The 18,710-nt window shown below is 56.0% G+C and overlaps 1 protein-coding gene across 1 annotated transcript; it reads right to left on the bottom strand.

Moving 5' to 3' along the window:
- Positions 1-471: 471 nt before the first annotated feature.
- On the bottom strand, positions 472-13,452 carry GAREM2 (GRB2 associated regulator of MAPK1 subtype 2). The gene is made up of 6 exons (XM_057742846.1): positions 13,341-13,452; positions 10,193-10,333; positions 4,904-5,034; positions 3,139-4,179; positions 2,036-2,205; positions 472-1,501 (listed from the first exon to the last, which is right to left on the bottom strand). The coding sequence occupies exons 1-6, from the start codon at positions 13,450-13,452 to the stop codon at positions 472-474; spliced, it is 2,625 nt and encodes an 874-aa protein (XP_057598829.1).
- Positions 13,453-18,710: the final 5,258 nt, after the last annotated feature.

Consider the following 18,710-nt stretch of genomic DNA (forward strand, 5'->3'; position numbering starts at 1 on the left):
ACAGAGCACAGAGGAGAGAGGGCACTTGGGGAATTTGTGCTTAAATTATGGACCATCTTCTTCCCTTGTCTCCAACCTGCACCTACAAGCTATGAAGTGCGAGCTGTCAGCAGAGCTCTGCAGCAGGACGGAGGGAGCTGTTAGGTCACCACAAAGGCCAGATGTGACCCCCCATGGGAACTGCAGCAGTGTGTCACCAGGCCCAGGTGTGCACTGGTGCCTCCAGCCCCTTCCCTGCATACTCTGTGCACTCAAAGGCAAGACACACGCAGGGGTCTGGCCCAGAGGACCCCGCTTCCAAGCGTGTCTCCCCTGGATTCAGTCTGCATGGCTGCTGAGCAGCCTCGGTCTTGGCATAGATTCTCCCTGCAGGCGGCCCCACCTCGGGGAGTGCTGTCCCCCTGCAGACCCAGGGCTGGCCCCCAGGGCCTCTGGGCCAAAATTCCAGTTGTGCAGCCACAAGCAGGAACGTCAGATCTTGGGCCGCCAGCCTTTGATGAACTGCATGATCTTCTTGACCTGCAGCTTGGTGAGGTGGAAGTCATCTGCCAAGATGTCCTCACCAAGCTGCACGAAGATGCTGCCATCAATGCGCTCTCGGGCAAAGAAGCTCACCACGTCCTCTGAGAGCCCGATGAAACGCAGGCTTCGCGAGACCTCCTCCAGGGAGAGTGCAGACAGGTCAGCGGGGGGCTGCCAGGAGGAGGCATCCCGGCCTCCCCAGCCTGTGGCCCCATCCCGGGGACTGGCAGGAGGCCCTTCTAGGCGCCCCTGGGTGAGAAGGAGTCGTGCACCACCCGCTTCGGGCCCCTGCAGGGCCGCTGGTGACAGCGGGGCGGGGCCCTGCCGCAGCACCAAACCTTCAGGCTCAAAGGCCTTGGGGGGTCCAAGTGGCAAAAGGCCAGGTCCAGGCCCAGGTGGCCCCACAGCTCTGGGCTCCTGACAGCGCAGCAGCTCAGGCTCTGGAGAACTGCCCCGGCCCAGCTCAAAGGGATCAAAGGGCTCCAGGGCAGGTTCCTGCCACTCAGGGGACGAGGAGGAGGAGGTGGGACAGGAGGAAGTGGGAGCAGCTGAATAGGCCTGGCCTGCAGAGCCCGGGCCTGGGGAATAAGCGGGGCTGGAGGTAGCCAGAGGACCTGAGGTGGCTGTGGGCCCAGAAGAGGAGGCCACTGGAGGGCCTGTGGGGTAGGCAGGCCCGGAAAAGGGGTTAAGAGCTCCAAACGGAGCGAAGCGTTTCTGGGGGTGGGAGGGCTTGAACGGAGGCGGGCAACTGTGGTAGGTCTTGACAGGGGTGTCGGCCCCCACGAGGGAGGCAGCTCGACTGCTCAGGGGCTCTACGAGGGCCCTGGAGGCCTGGCTGGGCTGCGTGGTGGAGGGCAGGGGTCCTGGGGGTGGGCGGCTGGAGGACTCGCCCACCTTGCAGTCTCCCCAGGTGCATGGGTAGCAATAGAGGGAGTAGGCATCCGGCGACGGAGAGCCGCTGCCACTTCGGGACCCCGCCCTGCGGACAGAGAGACAGACACAGGTGGAAGGGTAAGCAGAGCAAGAGGGAAACTCGACAGGGTCAGACACACAACACAGCAAACCACCACTCTGCCAGGTCACAGAGGCTGCCACTCTGATCTTGGCAACGCTGGCTGCTACCCCAGCCCCTGAGGCCTGAGATCCTCTGAGATTGCCTCTGAGGTTGCTGAAAGAATTCTTCCAGCACCCCCACCCCAGGAAAAATTAAACTAAGCTGAATTACATAGAAAATTTTCAATAGCAAGGAGCACACCATCCTGTGGCAGATCCCAGTCTGGAGGAAAACAGAGCAACACTCCCACCCAATCTGATAGCCATCACTTAGGAAAGGAGCGAACCGAAGCAGGAAGCCCTGAACCCCAGACCCCAGGACCCTCTCCCTCGGGTACTGTTCACCCTCTGAACCCCAGGCATGAAGTCTTCCTCTTCCTCAGCACTGGCTCCCCTCCCCGCCCTCCCCTGCTTCAATCCACCTGGGGAGGCCCAGAACCAAGAGAAGGAAGGGGCTTACCCATCCTGGAGGCCAGAGGAGTAGTAAGAGAGGCTGGAGCTGGGGGAGTGGACAGGCTGCAGCTTGGGGAAGCGTGGCGGCACCGGGGGGCTGCCCGAGAGCCAGCCATTGGCACTGCCACCCCGGGGGGGCACAGGAGGGGCATTGAGCAGGCGGCACTCCTCCTTCACCTGCAAGCACAGGGCCATGATGCCACCCCCTGTCCCCAGGCAGCTGGGTGGGGGGGGGGTCTGGGACTGACACCGCCCCCACTTTGCCAAGAGCCTACCTTGCCTTACACCCCAGCTACTCACCCACCCACCCCACCCCTTCTCCTCTCTCCAGCCTGTTTCACTCATCAAGAGCCAACAACACATATTGCCTCCTGTGGCCTTAGAAATCCTTCATGAATGTAAGAAAAAATATAAAAGTAGATATAAAACAATCAGTTAAGTAGACATATCCCCTCCCCAAGGAGAAGGAAAGAAGAAAAAGCTGTAATGAGGAGAAGAAAGGGAAGGGAAACTATCTGCCATCTGGATCTTTATAGGTCAGCTACTCAAAGTGGACTGTGAACAAGCTTGGATGGAAAATTCTGTGTTAAGCACAGATAAACGGGTTTCCTTCGTGCAGGACTTCTCAGAGCCTTTATTATATCAATACTCTGTGGCTCCAAAGTGAGGAGGGGGAGAGCTGGAAATCACAGACTATATTTTCTAAACTTACTTCACTTTAGAACCTTTTTTTTCACTGGACCACTTAAAGGACTCCTTGTTCTGTGGAACCTTCTGGGTAACGCTGTTCTAGGCTATCCCAAATTCTGAGACTGGGGACCTGCTGGCATCTTTGTCCCTACAACTCCCAATGCCACCGTCCCTGGTATCCCTTCCTACAAACGCTCTCGTGTCTCTTTCCTCCTTTTCTTCTCCCCTTTCCCCATCGTGGCCACCCTCTCACGCACTCCGGGGACCGGAGGCTGAGGTGCCAAGGCTGGGGCCCGGGAGAACTAGCTTTTCAAGCCCAAAGCTTGCCCCCTGACTGGCCATCTCCCTGGAGGACGGGGCCCCCAGAGCTCAGCGCCCAGCCTCCCACCCTCCTCGCCTCCAACGCATCCATCCGCTCACCGCCTCGGATTTGGGAGGCACGGGAGGCGGCGCCTCGGGCTCCAGACGCGGCGGCCCGGAGGCCCCGAAGGAGATGAGGTCGGGCCCCGGGAGCGGCCGGGCCCTGCCCTCGGCGAGGCCCTCGGCCGCCTGGTGCGCCCACAGCTCCTCGTAGGGGATCTCGGCGGGCGGCGCGGCGGGCTCGGGCGCGCCCGCCCAGTCCGGGCTCACGTACTCCTGGTCGCCGTCGCCGGGCGGGCCGGAGGCGGGGGCGCGGGCGGGCCCGAGGGCGCGCGGGGGCGCGGGCAGGCAGAGGCGCGCGCGGCGCGGGCTGGCGCAGTCGTCGGCCAGCTCGGCGGGCGCTTCCCGCACGGCCGTCGAGTACTCATCCGGGTCGAAGCGCTCGCGGCAGTAGGAGGCGCTGTCGCGCACCAGGCGCTCGACGCGCGGGTCCCCGGCCAGCAGGCCCTGCGGCAGCGCGAAGCGCGGCGTGTCGGTGAGCAGCAGGAAGTGCAGCGGCGCCGGGCCCTCGCGGCGCAGCGCCAGCCCCAGCACCACCGTCTTGGAGATGATGCTGACCAGCTTGTAGCAGTGGCCCTCCCGCACCGGGTGCAAGTCGTAGGGGTTGCGGGGCGGCCGGCTGGGCACCAGCACGTTCACGGGGAGCCGCACGCGCTCGATGATGGCGCGCACCGTGTGCTCGCCCTCCTGCATCTGCAGCTCCAGCGGGCTGCGCGTGCTGAAGCGGCCCTGGCACTGAAAGGGCAGGCTCAGGCTCTCGTTGGTGCGGTGGTTCATGCAGATGAGGCAGGGCATCTTGCCTTTGATGGGCCTGGCGCCCCCGCTGCCACCCGCGGCCGCCGCGCCCCCGGGGCCGCCGCCGCCCACCCCGGCCAGCGCCCCGGCCCGGCCCAGCTTGCGCAGCAGGGTGGTGAAGCGCGAGCGCTCCTTGGTGGTCTTGGCGCACAGGATCTCCGCCTGGCCCATGAGAGTGAGCTCGTCGCCCGCGTGCAGCGTGAAGTTGTACACCTCGCTGTCCTCGCTGAACTCGCCTGACACCACCTGGGAATCCCAGAAACGGAGGGAGGCCTTAGCCAGGGCCCAGGGAAAGCCAATCCCGGGACCCAGAAGAACAGCCCTCCTCTTGGGGCTTTCCCAGGGCTAAGGCCAGATCAAGAGCACTGGCCTGAGGACATTCCATCCTGCAGAGGCCACGTGGTGGCTGTGGAGCCGTCAGTGAGCTACCTCTGGGGCCTTAGTTACTCTTCCTTGGAAGAATTGCTGTAAGGATTAAACAGACTATATGTACAGTGGAAAAGTTTGAAAATATTCAGTATATGGCAACTTTGTTGTTTTTTACAATTAGGGTGATAATAATCCCCTAGTCAACAAGACTACTCTGAAGAGAAATGAATTCATGGGTAAGAAAAGGGTCTGGAAACAGTAAAGAGCTATCTGTACATAAGTGGGGGGCTGTGTGCACTATGTGTCCCCCACAACCACCACCCCCACCAGTGGATGCTAGGATGGCTGCCCCGAAAGGTCTCCAAGTCAGGGCGTGACCCTCCACACACACTTCCTGCTGCTCTACCTTTTGCAGGAAGTTCTTGGGCTCAGTTCCAGAAAGTTCATACACCTAGCCAAAGGCTTTCAAGGGGCCACCAGAAGCCACACTCTGACACTTTTACCTCTCAGAACCTAAAGGCAACCCTCCAACCAGGGTCAGGCTTGCCCCTGAGGATAATGGAAACCTGGGGGCACCATGCCTGGTGCAGAAAGGACTGACCTTGACACTGAAGGTGATGGCTTCCATCACAAAGATGCGATCAGGGAAGACGCTGGCCACCTCCTCCACGCTGCTGAAGTACCTTACTGGCTCCCGAACATCCCGGGCCTGCTCCAGGAGCTTGAACTTCCCTGCACAGGAGGGAATGCAGGCTGCTAGGGTGGACCTGCTTCCTGGGAGCCTGGCCTACATCCCAAGAGGCTCATGGTCCCTACTTCTTGCTCCCCACATCTCAGCCAGCCCCTCTGGAACTCAGAAGGGGCCGGCAGAAGGGCAGGTTTACACTAGTGGAAGAAGCAATTCAGCTGGTTCAAGCCTCAGTAGGAAGGTGAGCACAGATTGCTAGCAACTAGAGCCCAGCCCTCACCCAGTGGATAGCTTGTGGGTGTGTGATAAGGCTAGCAGCTGCCTGCCCAGAGAAACTCAAGTGCAAACTGGCACCCAAACACTTGGACACAGGGCTGTCCTCTGACCAAGTGTTAGTGTGGAACTGGGGATGCTGATTTGTAACTTGGTCCTAGCCCCACTCTGATTTGCTATGACCCTAGATAAATCCCTCCCCCTCTCCAGGGCATTGAGTCCTCAGCTGAGGAAGCTGGAGCAGATGCTCTTGGGCCCTGCCTGGATCTGGTATCCTGTGTATCTGTCTTGGACCACTAACCCATACTGATGCAATGGGCAGACTAGGGACCCAGCCCCTGGCTTTAGAGATCCAGGGAGAGCCACTCTGACTCCTGATCTGTTCCCAAACCCTGCTCTGGTCCAACATCCAGCCCCACTGACCCAGAGGCCTCTGATCTGAGCCCAGCAAAGCCACCTCCCTCAGAGGAGGCCTTCCCAACCTTCAGTCCAGGGCTGTGTTTTGGCTGGTTCAGCAGATACCCCCAGCAGACACGGACTTTAAGAATGATGATAACCCTAAAGCTGACACCCCTCTGTGTAAACTATCTGACCTCACTGGCCTCACACCTTTTATGCGCCCATATACGTCAGCACAAAAACAGGCTGTGAACCACCCTGGCATCTGGACAGATGGCCTCTTCTTAGGCCTTACACAGAAGGAAGAGAGTCTCATATAGACTGAGAGAAGATAAGGTGACTCTTTAGCTTCTGGCGGTTGCTGCAGTCCTAGTCCACTCATTTATTCATTCCACAGACATTTGCGGAGCACCCACTATGTGCCAGACACTAGCCTAGGCCTGACAGGGGGTGCAGTCTGCCCTTAAGGAAATCCAGATATAATGCGTGATGGCAGGATGTGACAAATACTACAACAGATACATGACAAAAGAGGGGGAGGACCACTGAGTTGGGGGAAATCTGCCTGGCAGTCTGAGGGACCATACAAAGAAAAGAGTTTTACAGAATGGACATTCCACATGGAAGAAACAGCATGAGCAAAGACACGGGGTCCCGGAAGCAGAGCAACTGCCCAAAGTGTGAGTGCCTGCAGGGCAGGACTTGAGGGGAGTGATGACAGGGGCGAAGCAGACAGCCACTGGCTTATGAAAGGCTCTGGCTGCTATATGGTAAGACTTTATTCCGTAAGAATGAAACCCACTAGAGTGTTCTGAGCAAGGAAAGACCAAGATCAAAGTTGAACTCTATAAAGATAACAGGGACACCAATCAGGTAAATAACTCAGTAATGAGTTCTGGAAAAGAGCCAGGGCAGCAACTGAGGGAATAGCAAAAGCGAGCAGACCAAGAGGTACTCGGGAGGGAGCCTCATTGTACTGCGATGACTGATGAGTAGATGGGGGAGGAAGGGACTCGGGCCACCAGCCTGGTTAGAAATGGAGATGGCAGAGCTGTTAACCAAAACTGGGACACAGGCTGGACTGGGGAGGCCAAGTGAGGCCCTGCAGGGGGTGCTCCTAGGGCAGGTGAGCGTGTGGGTGCAGGGCTTGAGTACGCCTAGTCAGAAGTAACAGACGGAAGTTTACCAGCCCACAGGAGGCAGCATCTGCTGTGGGACAGGCAAGATAGCTCAGGGAAGAGGAAGAACGGAGGATCTCGACCCACTGGGGACCCTCTTCCCAGAGAAATCCCACAGTGTACTCCTAGCAGGAACAAACGTGGTATTTTGTATACAGTATGAGGGTTCTTGGAGCACCCAAAGCCCAACCAGAAACTCGGATTAGACACCCACCCCCTAATGCAGGGTATGAAGAGCAGAGGACCAGGCGCAGAGCCTGCAGCACCAACATCTACCAGCAGGAAAAGTGAGAACCAAGGAGAGGGGAAAGCTGCAGGGAACACACCCCACCCCCACCCCCACCCATCCTGCCCGCCCACTCTGAGACCCTGGTGGGAAGAGGCCTTGGATGAGCCACAACCCTAGAGGACAGGAGGGATAAACTGAGGAGGGGACCTAGCAAGGAACAGTGGTCTGCAGGTCAGGAGGCAGGAGTCACAGGTCGGCTAACATCCAGCAAGAGTAGCCCCCTCCCTCACCCAGCCGCCTCCCTCATATCCACACACAAAGCCCCCACCCCCAAATAGCCAGGCAGGGAGAAATGCCCACTGCCTGCTGTGGGGAGAGCTGGAGCCAAGTCAGGGCTAGAGCGGGGGAGGATGTGGCAGAGAAATCGATGTAACCATGGTAGCCAGCACCACCCCCTCCGCCGCAGCCGGAGCCCAGCACCGGTCATCACTGCCGGGAGGAAGGAAGGAAGACCTCCCGGGAGTGATGCTTTGGCCCCTGGAAGCCTTTTCCTCCCTCTGCAGCCCCACTGGGGGCAGCTTCCTCTCCAGCCTCCCCCTACATGAGACCCGAGGTCACCCGCGGCTCTAGGGACCTGCCCCGCCCTGGCCTGCCCCACCTCCCTGCCCGTGACTCCCACAGCACGTTTACGCGGCCCCGACTGGCCCTTCCAGCCTGAAGCAGGGTCTTGTTTGTTACCCCTCCCTGCCAGCACCTGACCCATAGCAGACCATAAAGAATGGTGGCTAAATGCACAGACTTGGGAGTCGGACAGACCTGGTTGAATCTCAGCTTTGCCACCTACCACCGGTGTGGCTTTGAGCAAATTATTTAATCTCTACGGGCTTTGGGTTTTCCCACCTGTAAAATGCGAGCATACTACTTGGCTCCCGGGAGCGTCTGCCGGGTGCTCCGCAGGGTCTGGGGAGCCGCACCTCGCGGAGGGCAGGGCGGGGATTTGGGGGGAGGTGTCCCCGGGGGCGGGGCTGTCCCCGAGAAGCCCGGTCTCCCCGCCTCCCTGGGCGGGGTCCTTGGCCTGGAGACCCCGGTCTCCACCAGCGTCCCCCACCCCATTCAGTGGTGGGCACCGCCCTGAGCCCGCCTCCCCTCTTGCTCCCCTGCCCCGCCCCGCGGAGGCTCCCTCCACGGTCCGCAGCCGCCGCCCCGCCCGCCCGTCCGCTATATTATTAATTCATTAGGAGGAGTCAGCGTCGGGCTGTGCACTCAGAGCTTCCTCGTTAACCGCCGGCGGCCCGGCCTCTCCGGCTCCTAGGGGGCCTCGTCCTCCCAGCCCACATCCAGGCGGGGCCCGAGCCGCCCACCCGAATGACGGGGCTGGGGATGCGACACCTCGGCAGGCCAGCTGTCATCCCACGACCACCGCCGTACACATGGGCACCGAAAGAGATGGGGGGAGGGGGGAAGGGCCAGGATCCCCCAGGGCACATAGTTCCCTAGGAAGTTCTGTACCTTCGTTTCCCTGATTTTTAATGACACAACCCAAATGGCATGGTTTCTGAAGTCACATTTCTGTCAGTGATGGTTTTTTCCAATCTTTGCTTTTTCTTTTTTTTTTTTTTTGGCCATGCCCAGGGGCACGTGGAATCTTAGTTCCCCGACCAGGGCCCCACGCCCCCTGCACTGGAAGCATGGTCTTATCCATTGGACTGCCAGGGAAGTCCGCCAATCTTTGCTTCTTTAATCCCGAGAAGAAGACCTGGGACCACTCCCTGGACCAAGGCCAAATACCCAGGCTGGGAAGTTTCTAGCTTGGGCAGGCCTCCCCAAGGGCTCTAGGCCCAGAATAGAATCCCAAGTCAGAAAGATAGTTGAGACAGTTTCATCATCTTTAAAATGGGCCGTGGGGACTACAGGAATACCAAGTTCACAGGGTGTTGTAAAGAGCAGAAGCCCTGTAAAGGGTTTAGTCCTGTCCCACTGACTCAGGGGAAACCCAGGCAGGGCCAGAGGGGGAACAGCATACCTGTGAGGAAGGGACGGTAAGCCTTCTCAGCTCAAAGGCTTCCAACCTTTGTTGGGGGGGTGGGTAGCAGTTAAACACAGAACTGGGCTAACAACTAACTCCTGGAGCTCGGTAAGACTTCCTCTCAGGGTTACTGTGAGGATGCCATGCCAACAGCGCTCTGGAACGCAGCACATGTGTAATACACAGGAGCCGTGGGATCCTAGGCTCACATGGGGGCATCTCTGGGATGAGGCCACCAGACACACATCCCTACCCACAGAGGGAACAACAAGCCTGCATTCCTGATGTGGCAGCAAGCACCAGCCCAGGAATCAAGGTACCTGGGTGCTAGCCCTTCCCCTGCTACTGTCTAGCTGTGTGACCCTGGGCAAGTCACTTTCCTTCTTAGGCCCTCTGTTTCATCGTGTGTAAAATGAAAGGGCTGCACTTTTTTTTTAGCAGCAGAATCCTTTCTTCAAACAAAATCTTTAGGACATCAGCATCATATATAAAACAGGTAAAAGTAGAAATTCATTAGCATAATCTTCCTGAAAAGTGTACAATTTTAGCATTCACTTAAAAGTCAATCAATGAAAACAATAAGTTTAACACAAAAATTGGGAAAAATAGGATTAGAGCTGGCAGATGCAGCCCTGTAGTCAGCCCGAGCATCCCTTTGTTTCTGAAGCCTTTTGGTTGCACAGTACTGAGAGGATCCTAGCAGGAGATATTCTCTTTGAGGATCCATACAAAGAAGCGTTAATAAGGCAGATCACAGTACACACCAAAGGTCTCTAATCAGGGTTAAGGTTTGATATGTAGCAGTTTGAGGGTGTGGATATTTTTTTTTAAATCATTAGTTTCTAATCTATTTTAAAATAAAATGGGAATCAAAGGTTTGCAACCAGAAACTCAGGGCTCCACAGAACAGTATGAAAACCACTGGGCCTAACTCTAACCCTAACCCTAATCACTGCCCTGCCAGCCGTGACCTCGCTCATCCCTGTGGCTCTAAGAAAAAGCCAGTCACCAACAGTTTCCCCCAAGACCTCCCCACCCCTATCCCCCTGCCTCCACCCCCCACCGGCTCTGTGCCATCTGTTCCTGGCTGGGCACACCTGGGTACTGCAGGGGGATGTCAATCTTGGGACCGATGACATAGTGGCCCTCCTCCAGGGTGTGGGCTGTCACGGTTGTCCACTGGCGGCAGGAGTGAATGAGCAGGATGTCTCGCTCACTGACACCCTCGGCATACTCCCCTGGGAGGGGAAAGGAGGACAGGGGAGGAAGGACAGAAAAGAGAGCATTAGGAGGGGCAGAAAGAATACACAGGGTGACCTCCTCACCTCTTCGCCGAGACCCCGCCTGGGGACAGCTCCCCCTGATCCCTGTCCAGGCCAGATATGCTCAAGGGACAGGCGGGCTGCCAGCTGTGACCTCGGGGCTGAATCAGGCCCTGTCTCTCAGGGCTCAGGCTCCCGATGGGGCCCCAGCAACCGGCCCAGCCTCTGTCCTGCTCTCGACTGGACTGCCTGCTGTCCCAGGGCCTGTGCTGGAGCTGAGGGCTTCCGGGTGAGCCCAGCCCCTGCCCTCCAGGAGCCCTTAGGCCCAGGGGGAGGTGGGAAGAGATGTGAACAGAGAATACAGGCCAAGTTTGAGGTGCTGAGTGGAGGCTGTCTGAGCTCTCACAGAAGGGCAGCAAACTAGCTGAGGGGCGGGTGGGGCAGGAGGGTGGGTGGGAGACAGTGCTGAGCAGCAGACACCTGAGCTGGGCCTCAGAGCCCCCTGAACTCACACCAGCAGACTTCTCAGCCCCCGCGTCAGCTCCTAGGCCAGCAAAGGAAGGTCTTGCTGGGAGCACAGAGAGGGCCGAGAAGCGGCCGCCCTTTGTGGATTCCAGAGCCGTGGTCACTCAGTCACAGCTTAGAGGAGCTGATTCCTGGCTCTCTTTGGGCAGCCCTTTCCTTCTTACCCCCTGTCACACACAGTCTCCTGCACCCAAAGGACCTCAAAGGAGAGGAGACAAAGTCTCAGATGCCCCCTGACTCCACCTCAGAGAAGCTGCTTCTTGGCTCTCCCTTGGCCCTTCATCCTCCCAGGCTTTGGAACAGAGTGATAATGGGGGTTGGGGGTGGATTTAGAAGGGGAGGGCCTAGTCTTGGGGGAAGCTGCACTGGGGCAAAGGTGTTGGGAGGGGCCTGGGCCCCAGAGGCTCCAACCCCAGCAACGGTTTCCAGGAGAGCAGGAGGGCTGGCCCGGCTTCCAGGAGGCCTTCAGAGCTGTCTCTTGGATGCAGCTGGTGGGTAGGGTGGGGGTGGAGAAGGCCTCCTTCTCAACCCCCTCAGACACAACTTAATAAATTTCTGCCACCCAACCAAATGGGAAATGGTTTACTCTGATGGCTGGGGACTCCCTGAAGTGTGTGCATTTGGTGGGGGGAGGGGGGAGGGGATGTGTGTTCAGGACCTGCAGGGAGGGCCGGGCTCCCACCCTGTGTATGTGTATATGAGGAGGAGGGGTGAGCCTTTCTCCTCAATTCCTCACCTGGGGCAGAGGAAGCTTTCCTACTCTGTAACCTCCTTTTAGAGCTCTCCTAAACCCCAGCCCACCCTTCCAAGAGACGCAGGCCACAGCCACACAGGACACACATCAACAACCATGGGTCATGGTCACCAATAGTTGAGCCAGCACAGCCACCTGGCCTACAGTGATAGGGGCTTGTCACCCCAATGACACAACTCAGTCCCATGGTCCCACTAAGGGGCCCCTCCCAAATGCACAGGCACACAGGGACGTTCAAGACTTCAAAATATACTTTTGATCACATATTCACACTGACAAGTTTGATCACATAAGGTGGCCACAGCCACAGCCACTGTCACAGACAGACAGCTGGGCCATTACACCAGTTGCTCATCCCCTCATTCATTCAATCAATCCTTCCATAATCTTTGTTAGACAGGATGCCCTACCTCAAGGAGTCTGCAGGCCAGTAGGAGGACAATAAATTGACCATTATAACGGGTGTACAATAGGAGACAAGACATGGGTGCCAGAAGTGTCAAGGGAGCCTGAAGGAGGCCTGCCAGATTCAGGACCTCAGAAAGGACCCCCCAGGAGGGGTAGATGCCAAAAAGGATGTGTGGGAAATGGCCCCGCACAACCTAAGGCCAGCATATTCCATTCACACGCAGACACACACAGCCTTGCTGTTGACACGGGCAGTCTCGGCATCACACGCTGACGATCCGGGAGAACAAGACGTTGGACTGGCGGGCACTCCTGCCCGACGGCCCAGGCATAGATGCTCTCACCGAGTCTGCCCCTGGGACACGCTGACGCTGACTGTGCCCACTCCTCGCTGCCGCGGGTCGCGGGTCGGAGGAAGGGCTGCCGGCCCCGCGGAGAAGAGAGGAGCCTGTGGCCGCGGGCCCCATTAGCATTCAGGGAAGCGAGTGTGCCAACGCGGGCCAAACCCCTATTCTTCTCACACACAAAACCCCCGGCCTGGCTGCCAGCCCCGGCTCCTGCCCCTCCCCCAGCCAAGCAGCCCCCCTCCCCCCCAAACGGTCCCCTTGCTCGGCGCAGCCTCCAGGCGTCCCTCTCGGGCCCCCAAGCATCAGCAGAGCAGCCCGGGCCCCCGGGCCCCAAGGAGAAGTGGGGCAAGATGTGGGGAGGGCCGGGGGCTTGGGGGCACACCCAGCCGGAAGATGCTCTCATTCAGGTCCAGAGGGAGTCTGCCGGTCCCCGGGGACCGGAGGCTGCTCTCCGGGCCGCGAAAGGAGGGTGCGAGAAGGGTCCCAAGAGGGACTATGCGGGGCTGGGGGGAGGCGGCGGTGCGAACACAGAGTGCGAGGCCCAAGGGATGCGGGAGGATCGAGGTGAGAGGCCGGAGACAAAGGGACGCAGGGGGGCGCGGCGCGGGCGGGGGTCTGAGGGCAGCGAGAGAAGGGGGTGCACCGACGGGGCGGGCTGGGTGGCTCCGTCGCTCTCCGGGCTCCAGCTGGGCCGGAGAACTCTGTCCCGGGCCCGGCCCCAGTCCCTGTCCCAGGTTTCTGCCCCAGAGCCCGTCCGCGGAGCCCAGGAGGAGGCGGCCCCTCGGTTCGTGGGCCCCGGGTCTCCGGGGATGCGCGCCGGGAGCAGCACGGGGCCCGCGCGGGGGAGCGAGAGGGCGGGGGCCGCATCCTCACGGCCCCGCGAGCACCTGCCGGGGAGTCCCCAGTGGCCCCGCGACCCCCCAGTCGCCCTTCCCTGCACCCCCGGTACCTGGCCCGAGGCAGGCGAGCGTGGGCAAGCGGCAGCGGCTGACGATGAGGTCGAGCGGGAAGGCGCCCATGCTCCAGCGCAGGCCGGCCAGCCCGGCCGCCAGCTTCTCCATGGCATGGGCGCCCCCAGGGCCGCCGTCCCGGGGCCCCGACGGCCAGTCCCGCGCCGCCCGGGCTCCCGCGCCCGCCGCCTCCTCCTGGGGCCGCCGCGGCGCTCCCCGCCTGGCGGCCCGGCCGGGGCTACGGGCGTCACGTGGCCGGCCTCCCCGCGGGGCGCCGGCCCCCGCCCCCCGCCCCTCGCCCCACCCCCCGGCCCGCAGCCGCCGCCAAGTCCCGCCCAGCCGCCCGCCCGGCTCGCCCGCCCCCTCCCCGAGCGTCCAGGTGACAGCCGGGGACCGGGGACCCCGGGCGGGCGCCGGGAGAGAAAACGAGGACGAGAAGCGGCATCCCGGGGGTCGGCGGTGGGGGTCGGCCTCCCCTTCCTTGCCGAGCGTGTTCGGATTCCCCTTTCCCTGCCCAGAGCCGCGCCTCTCATCGCCCGCTGGTGCCCCGGACTCCGGGAATCGCCGCCGGTCCCGCTCCGAGTCTTGCTTCCCTTCCCAAAGCTTCTGCCCGGAGCTCAGCCGCCGCGATCCCAGCAGCGGTTGCTGCCTCTAATCACCTCCAGCTTCACACATCCTGGCGAGGCCGCCTTATTAACCCCATTTTCCTGACGAGCAAGCAGACTCAGGGAGGTCAAGTAGCAGCTTGACTTGAAACGAGGTTTGACTGCAAATCCCACTGCCTTCCCAGGTTGTTGCCGAAGCCTAATATCGCCCCCCTCCGCCCCCACTTTCCAAGTTCCCAGCGCCTTCTTACCGATTGTCATCAGCCCTGCGAGCCAGAGAGCTCCAGCATAGACACAGGCTGGCGCTGAAAGGGCTGCATGGACTCTGGTCCTCAGCCTCGGTACCCCGGGGAGATCCCCCCTCAACACATACACACAAACCCTCTCTTTGGAGGTGACTGACATCCCATATCAGGTGGCCCGAACCCCAAGAGAAATGGCACCAGATAAGATGAACACAACTTCTCAGAGCAAGAGACATTTCAGATCACCGTTCAATCTCCATCTTTTGCAGAGGAAAGAAACAGAGACTCCAAGAGCAGAAATGCTTTGCTCCAAGGTCACACAGCAGGAAAGAAGCACAGCTGTGACTGGAAGGCAGTTTGTCATCCAAACTGGGACACTTTAGAGAGTGAAGGAGGTGCTAACAGGGACAATAGGCATAAACGAGGACAGCGGGTGTAAACCCAGGCTGGGCCATTCGGTCACCCTAGCTCTGAGAGAGCCCTCTGAGCCCTGATGTAGATGCCACATCTGCAGTGGTTTCTAGTCCTTAGCACTGCTGGTTCACCTCAGCTCTAGACCTCAGTTTCCAGCTGAAAGCCCCTCTACTCCAGCTAAGGCATTCACAGGCATTCCATTTCAACAATCACACTTGAACTTGGTCCTCTTTCATTTCCTATCCCAGCTAAGGACATCACCTTTCACCTGGTCCCCCCACCTGGAACTCTTCTTAACCCTTACATCCAACTGGTCACAAAGCCCTGGCAGTTGTGCTTCTGCCATTTGTCATGTGGCCCTTCCTTCTCTCCAACCCTGCTGTCCCAGCCTGACTTCAGTTCCTCCTCTGATCTTCTTGCCTCCAGGTCACGCTTTGTGTTTCATACCAAAACCCCCATAACTCTGGATTTTGGCTGAGTCAGGGACCACACAGATACGCGACATCAAAGCAGAGCTACCTAATTGGTTGGACCCACCCCTAATTGTTGTAGAATGTTCCAGAGCCTTTCTAGGGCTTTTTAACCACTGGCAAATCTCCAGGGACCTCTATGTGCTCAGACACATATATCCCTTGATTTGTTTAGGGCTCAAGAGTCATGTAGGAAGGAACTCAGCTTCACTTCAGGTCAGAGCCGCTTAGATCTCTCCTTGGGCTGAGATTGCTGAAAGACAGCTGGCAGCACGGAGAGCACAGGCAGTACCCTGAGGGAGGAGAATGCTCAACAGAGGGGCCAGAGCAAGCAGCTGGGTGTCGAAGTGAGAGAGCCGGGGGTCTAGATGATGTGTGAGGCTGTGCCCGAGCTTCACCTCTGGGAGAGTCTGTGTGGGGGACAGAGAGGGCTGAGGGGCGGAGGCAAGGGCTGGGTCACTGGGATCGCAGCTGCTCTGCTGGGGGTTCCCCCTCTGACAGGGCTGGTGGTGACAAGTAGAAGAGAGGACATACAAGAGGTCAGTGGTCTGGAGGAGGAGGCAGGGAAGGGGGCATGGCCCTGGCAGAGGCCCACTGTTGGCCCAGAGACCGAACTGTGGCAGAGGTTGGCCAAGGTGCCCATGAGTGGGCAGAGTGGTCAGTGGAGTAGAAAGATGGTGAAAGTGGCCAGCAGTGGCTTGGGTTATATGTAAAACAACCCCACTCCACCCCATCTAGAGGACAGATGGCCTTCTCTCAGCCTATGAGCTGGGGGAGGCCAGAGAACATTTGGGTAAGCACCTCTGAGAATTCTAGGAAATACTGTATCCAATTTTTCTTTCAGAAAATTCTAAATGTAAACTAGAGATAACAGTATTATGAATCTCCCTGTACTCATCTCCCAGCTTCAACACTTACCAGCCCATGGCTGATCTTATTTCTTTCTGTTTTCCCCTTCTCATAGAAAAAAAAAAAAAAGTTTTATTAAGATATGAAACATACTATACAATTCATCCATTTAAAGAGTACAATTTTAGTGTTTTTAGCATTTCACTGTACTGTGCAACCATCACCATGATCAAATTTTCAAACATGTTCATCCTTCCCTAAAAGAAATCCCCAAACCATTAGCAGTCAGTCCCTTTCCCCAGCCCTCCCCCATCTGTAAACAACTACCAATCTACTTCCTGTCTCTATAAATTTGTTGATTCCATACATTTTCATACAAATGGAATAATAAAATGTGTGGTCTTCTATGACTGGCTTTTTTCACTTAACATAAGTTTCAAGGTTCACCCACGTTGCAGCGTGTATCAGTACTTCGTCATTTTTATGGCTGAATAATATTCCAGCATATGAATAACCACATTTTATTTATCCATTAATAAGTTGATGGACATTTGGGTTGTTTCCACTTTTTGGCATCTTGAATATTGCTGCTTTGAACATCTGTGTACAAGCTTTTGTGTGAACATATGTTTTCATTTTTCTACTTTGTGGGGGAATTGCTGAGTCATATGGTAACTAAATGTTTAATATTTTGAGGAACTGCCAAACTGTTTTCCAAAATGACAGTACCATTTAGCATTCCCACCAGCAAAGTATGAGAGTTCCAATTTCTGCACATCCTTGCCAAAGTGTATCGTCTGCCTTTTTAATTATAGCCATCCTAGTGAATATCTAGTGGTATTTCATTGTGGGTTTTTTGTTGTTGTTGTCTGGCCCGTGCCGCACAGCATGTTGGATCTTAGTTCTCCAACCAGGGATCAAACCTGCACTGCCCCCTGCAGCGGAAGCAGGGAGTCTCAACCACTGGACTGCCAGGGAAACTCATTGTGGTTTTGACTTATATTTTGCTTAATGGCTAATGGTGCTGGGTATCTTTTCATGTCCTTATTGGATATTTGTATGTTTTTTTTGGAGAAAAGACTATTCAAACCCTTTGCCTATGTTTAAATTCAGTTTGTTTTATGAATATTTACTGTTTTTTTAAATATTTATTTATTTATTTTGGTTGCACTGGGTCTTAGTTGCAGCAGGCAGGCTCCTTAGTTGCAGATCACTGGCTCCTTAGTTGTGGCATGCGAACTCTTCGTTGCAGTATGCATGTGGGATCTAGTTCCCCCACCAAGGATTAAACCCAGGCCCCCTGCACTGGGAGCACGGAGTCCTATCCACTGAGCCACCAGGGAAGTCCCTGTTTGTTTGTTTTTGGTTGTGCCTCGCACAGCATGTGAGATCCTAGTTCCCCAACCAGGGATCAAACCCCCCACCCCCTGCATTGGTAGCATAGAATCTTAACCACTGGACCACCAGGAAAGCCCCTTGTCTTTTTTTGCTGAGTTGCAAACATTCTTTATATATTCTGGATACAAGGCCTTTATCAGAGATATGATTTGCATATATTTTCTCCCATTTGGTGGGTCATCTTTTCACTTGATGATATTGTGTGCAGCACAAAAGTTTTTGCTTTTGATGAAGTCCAATGTATCCATTTTTTTTCTTTTGTTGCCTGTGCTTTTGGCATCATATGTAAGAAAACATTGTCTAACTCAAGACTACAGAGATTTACTCCTCTGTTTTCTTCTAAGAATTTGATAGTTTTAGCTCTTACATTTAGGACTATGATCTACTTTGCATTAATTCCTGGGTACAGTGTGAGTTAGGAGTCCAACTTCATACTTTTGCATGTGGATATCCAGTTGTCCCCTTTGTTGAAAAGTCTATTCTTTCTCCCATTTAATTGTCTTGGCACCCTTGTCGAAGATAAATTGAACTTAAATGTCCTCATAGAACTTTGAAAAGATCTTAGATATCTCATCATTGTATCTATAAATATTTCAATATGTATCTCTAAAGATAAGAACTTTCTCGTTTACAAAATTTAATTGCAACATTATTACACAACTAACAAACTAACAATATTTTCTTAATATCATAAAATACTTAGTGTTCATATTTTCCCAACTGTCTTCTTAGAGAATTCACTTATAATTGATTTAAATCAAGTTCCCGATAAGATCCACACTTTTTTCCCTTGCAATTTATTTGTAGAAGAAACTGGACTATTTGTCCTGTAGTATTTCTCACAGTCTAGATTTTGTTGATTCTTCGGGTAGTTTCATATGTTACTTTGTCTTCTGATTTTGTCAATTGGTAGTAGACTGCAGGTAGTAAATCAAATTCATATTGTTTGAGTTTTGCTTTTTGGGTATAACTATGTTATAGGAGGTTGTGGTCCTTCTGTCAGGAGGCACATAATGTCAGGGTGTCTCTATTTTGTGATGTCAGCAGCCACTGTTGATCATTGCCTGTGTCACCTTCCCTTTAAAACACCTAATTTCCCAAGATAGGACTGACATCTTTTCTCAGTGTGCACACCATACCACTGCCATAGATTGTATTATGTTGTATTATTAAATACACCTCCCCCATTTGATCTAGTCACATGTGATTCTCCACAGGGACTAACATGTATCTGGCTTACAGCAGGCATCAAGAGATAAGGCAAAATGGTCCTAGAGCTGAGAGGATGACATTTGAAGCCCAATGGCTGTGCAAGTGACTTAATCTTTTTCCAGTGGCGGCAAGAGCCAATTGTCAAAATTTCCGGAATATCACAAGTGGGTTATTAA

This window comes from Hippopotamus amphibius, chromosome 7 (genome assembly GCF_030028045.1).
Source record: "Hippopotamus amphibius kiboko isolate mHipAmp2 chromosome 7, mHipAmp2.hap2, whole genome shotgun sequence".
Lineage (NCBI taxonomy): Eukaryota > Metazoa > Chordata > Mammalia > Artiodactyla > Hippopotamidae > Hippopotamus > Hippopotamus amphibius.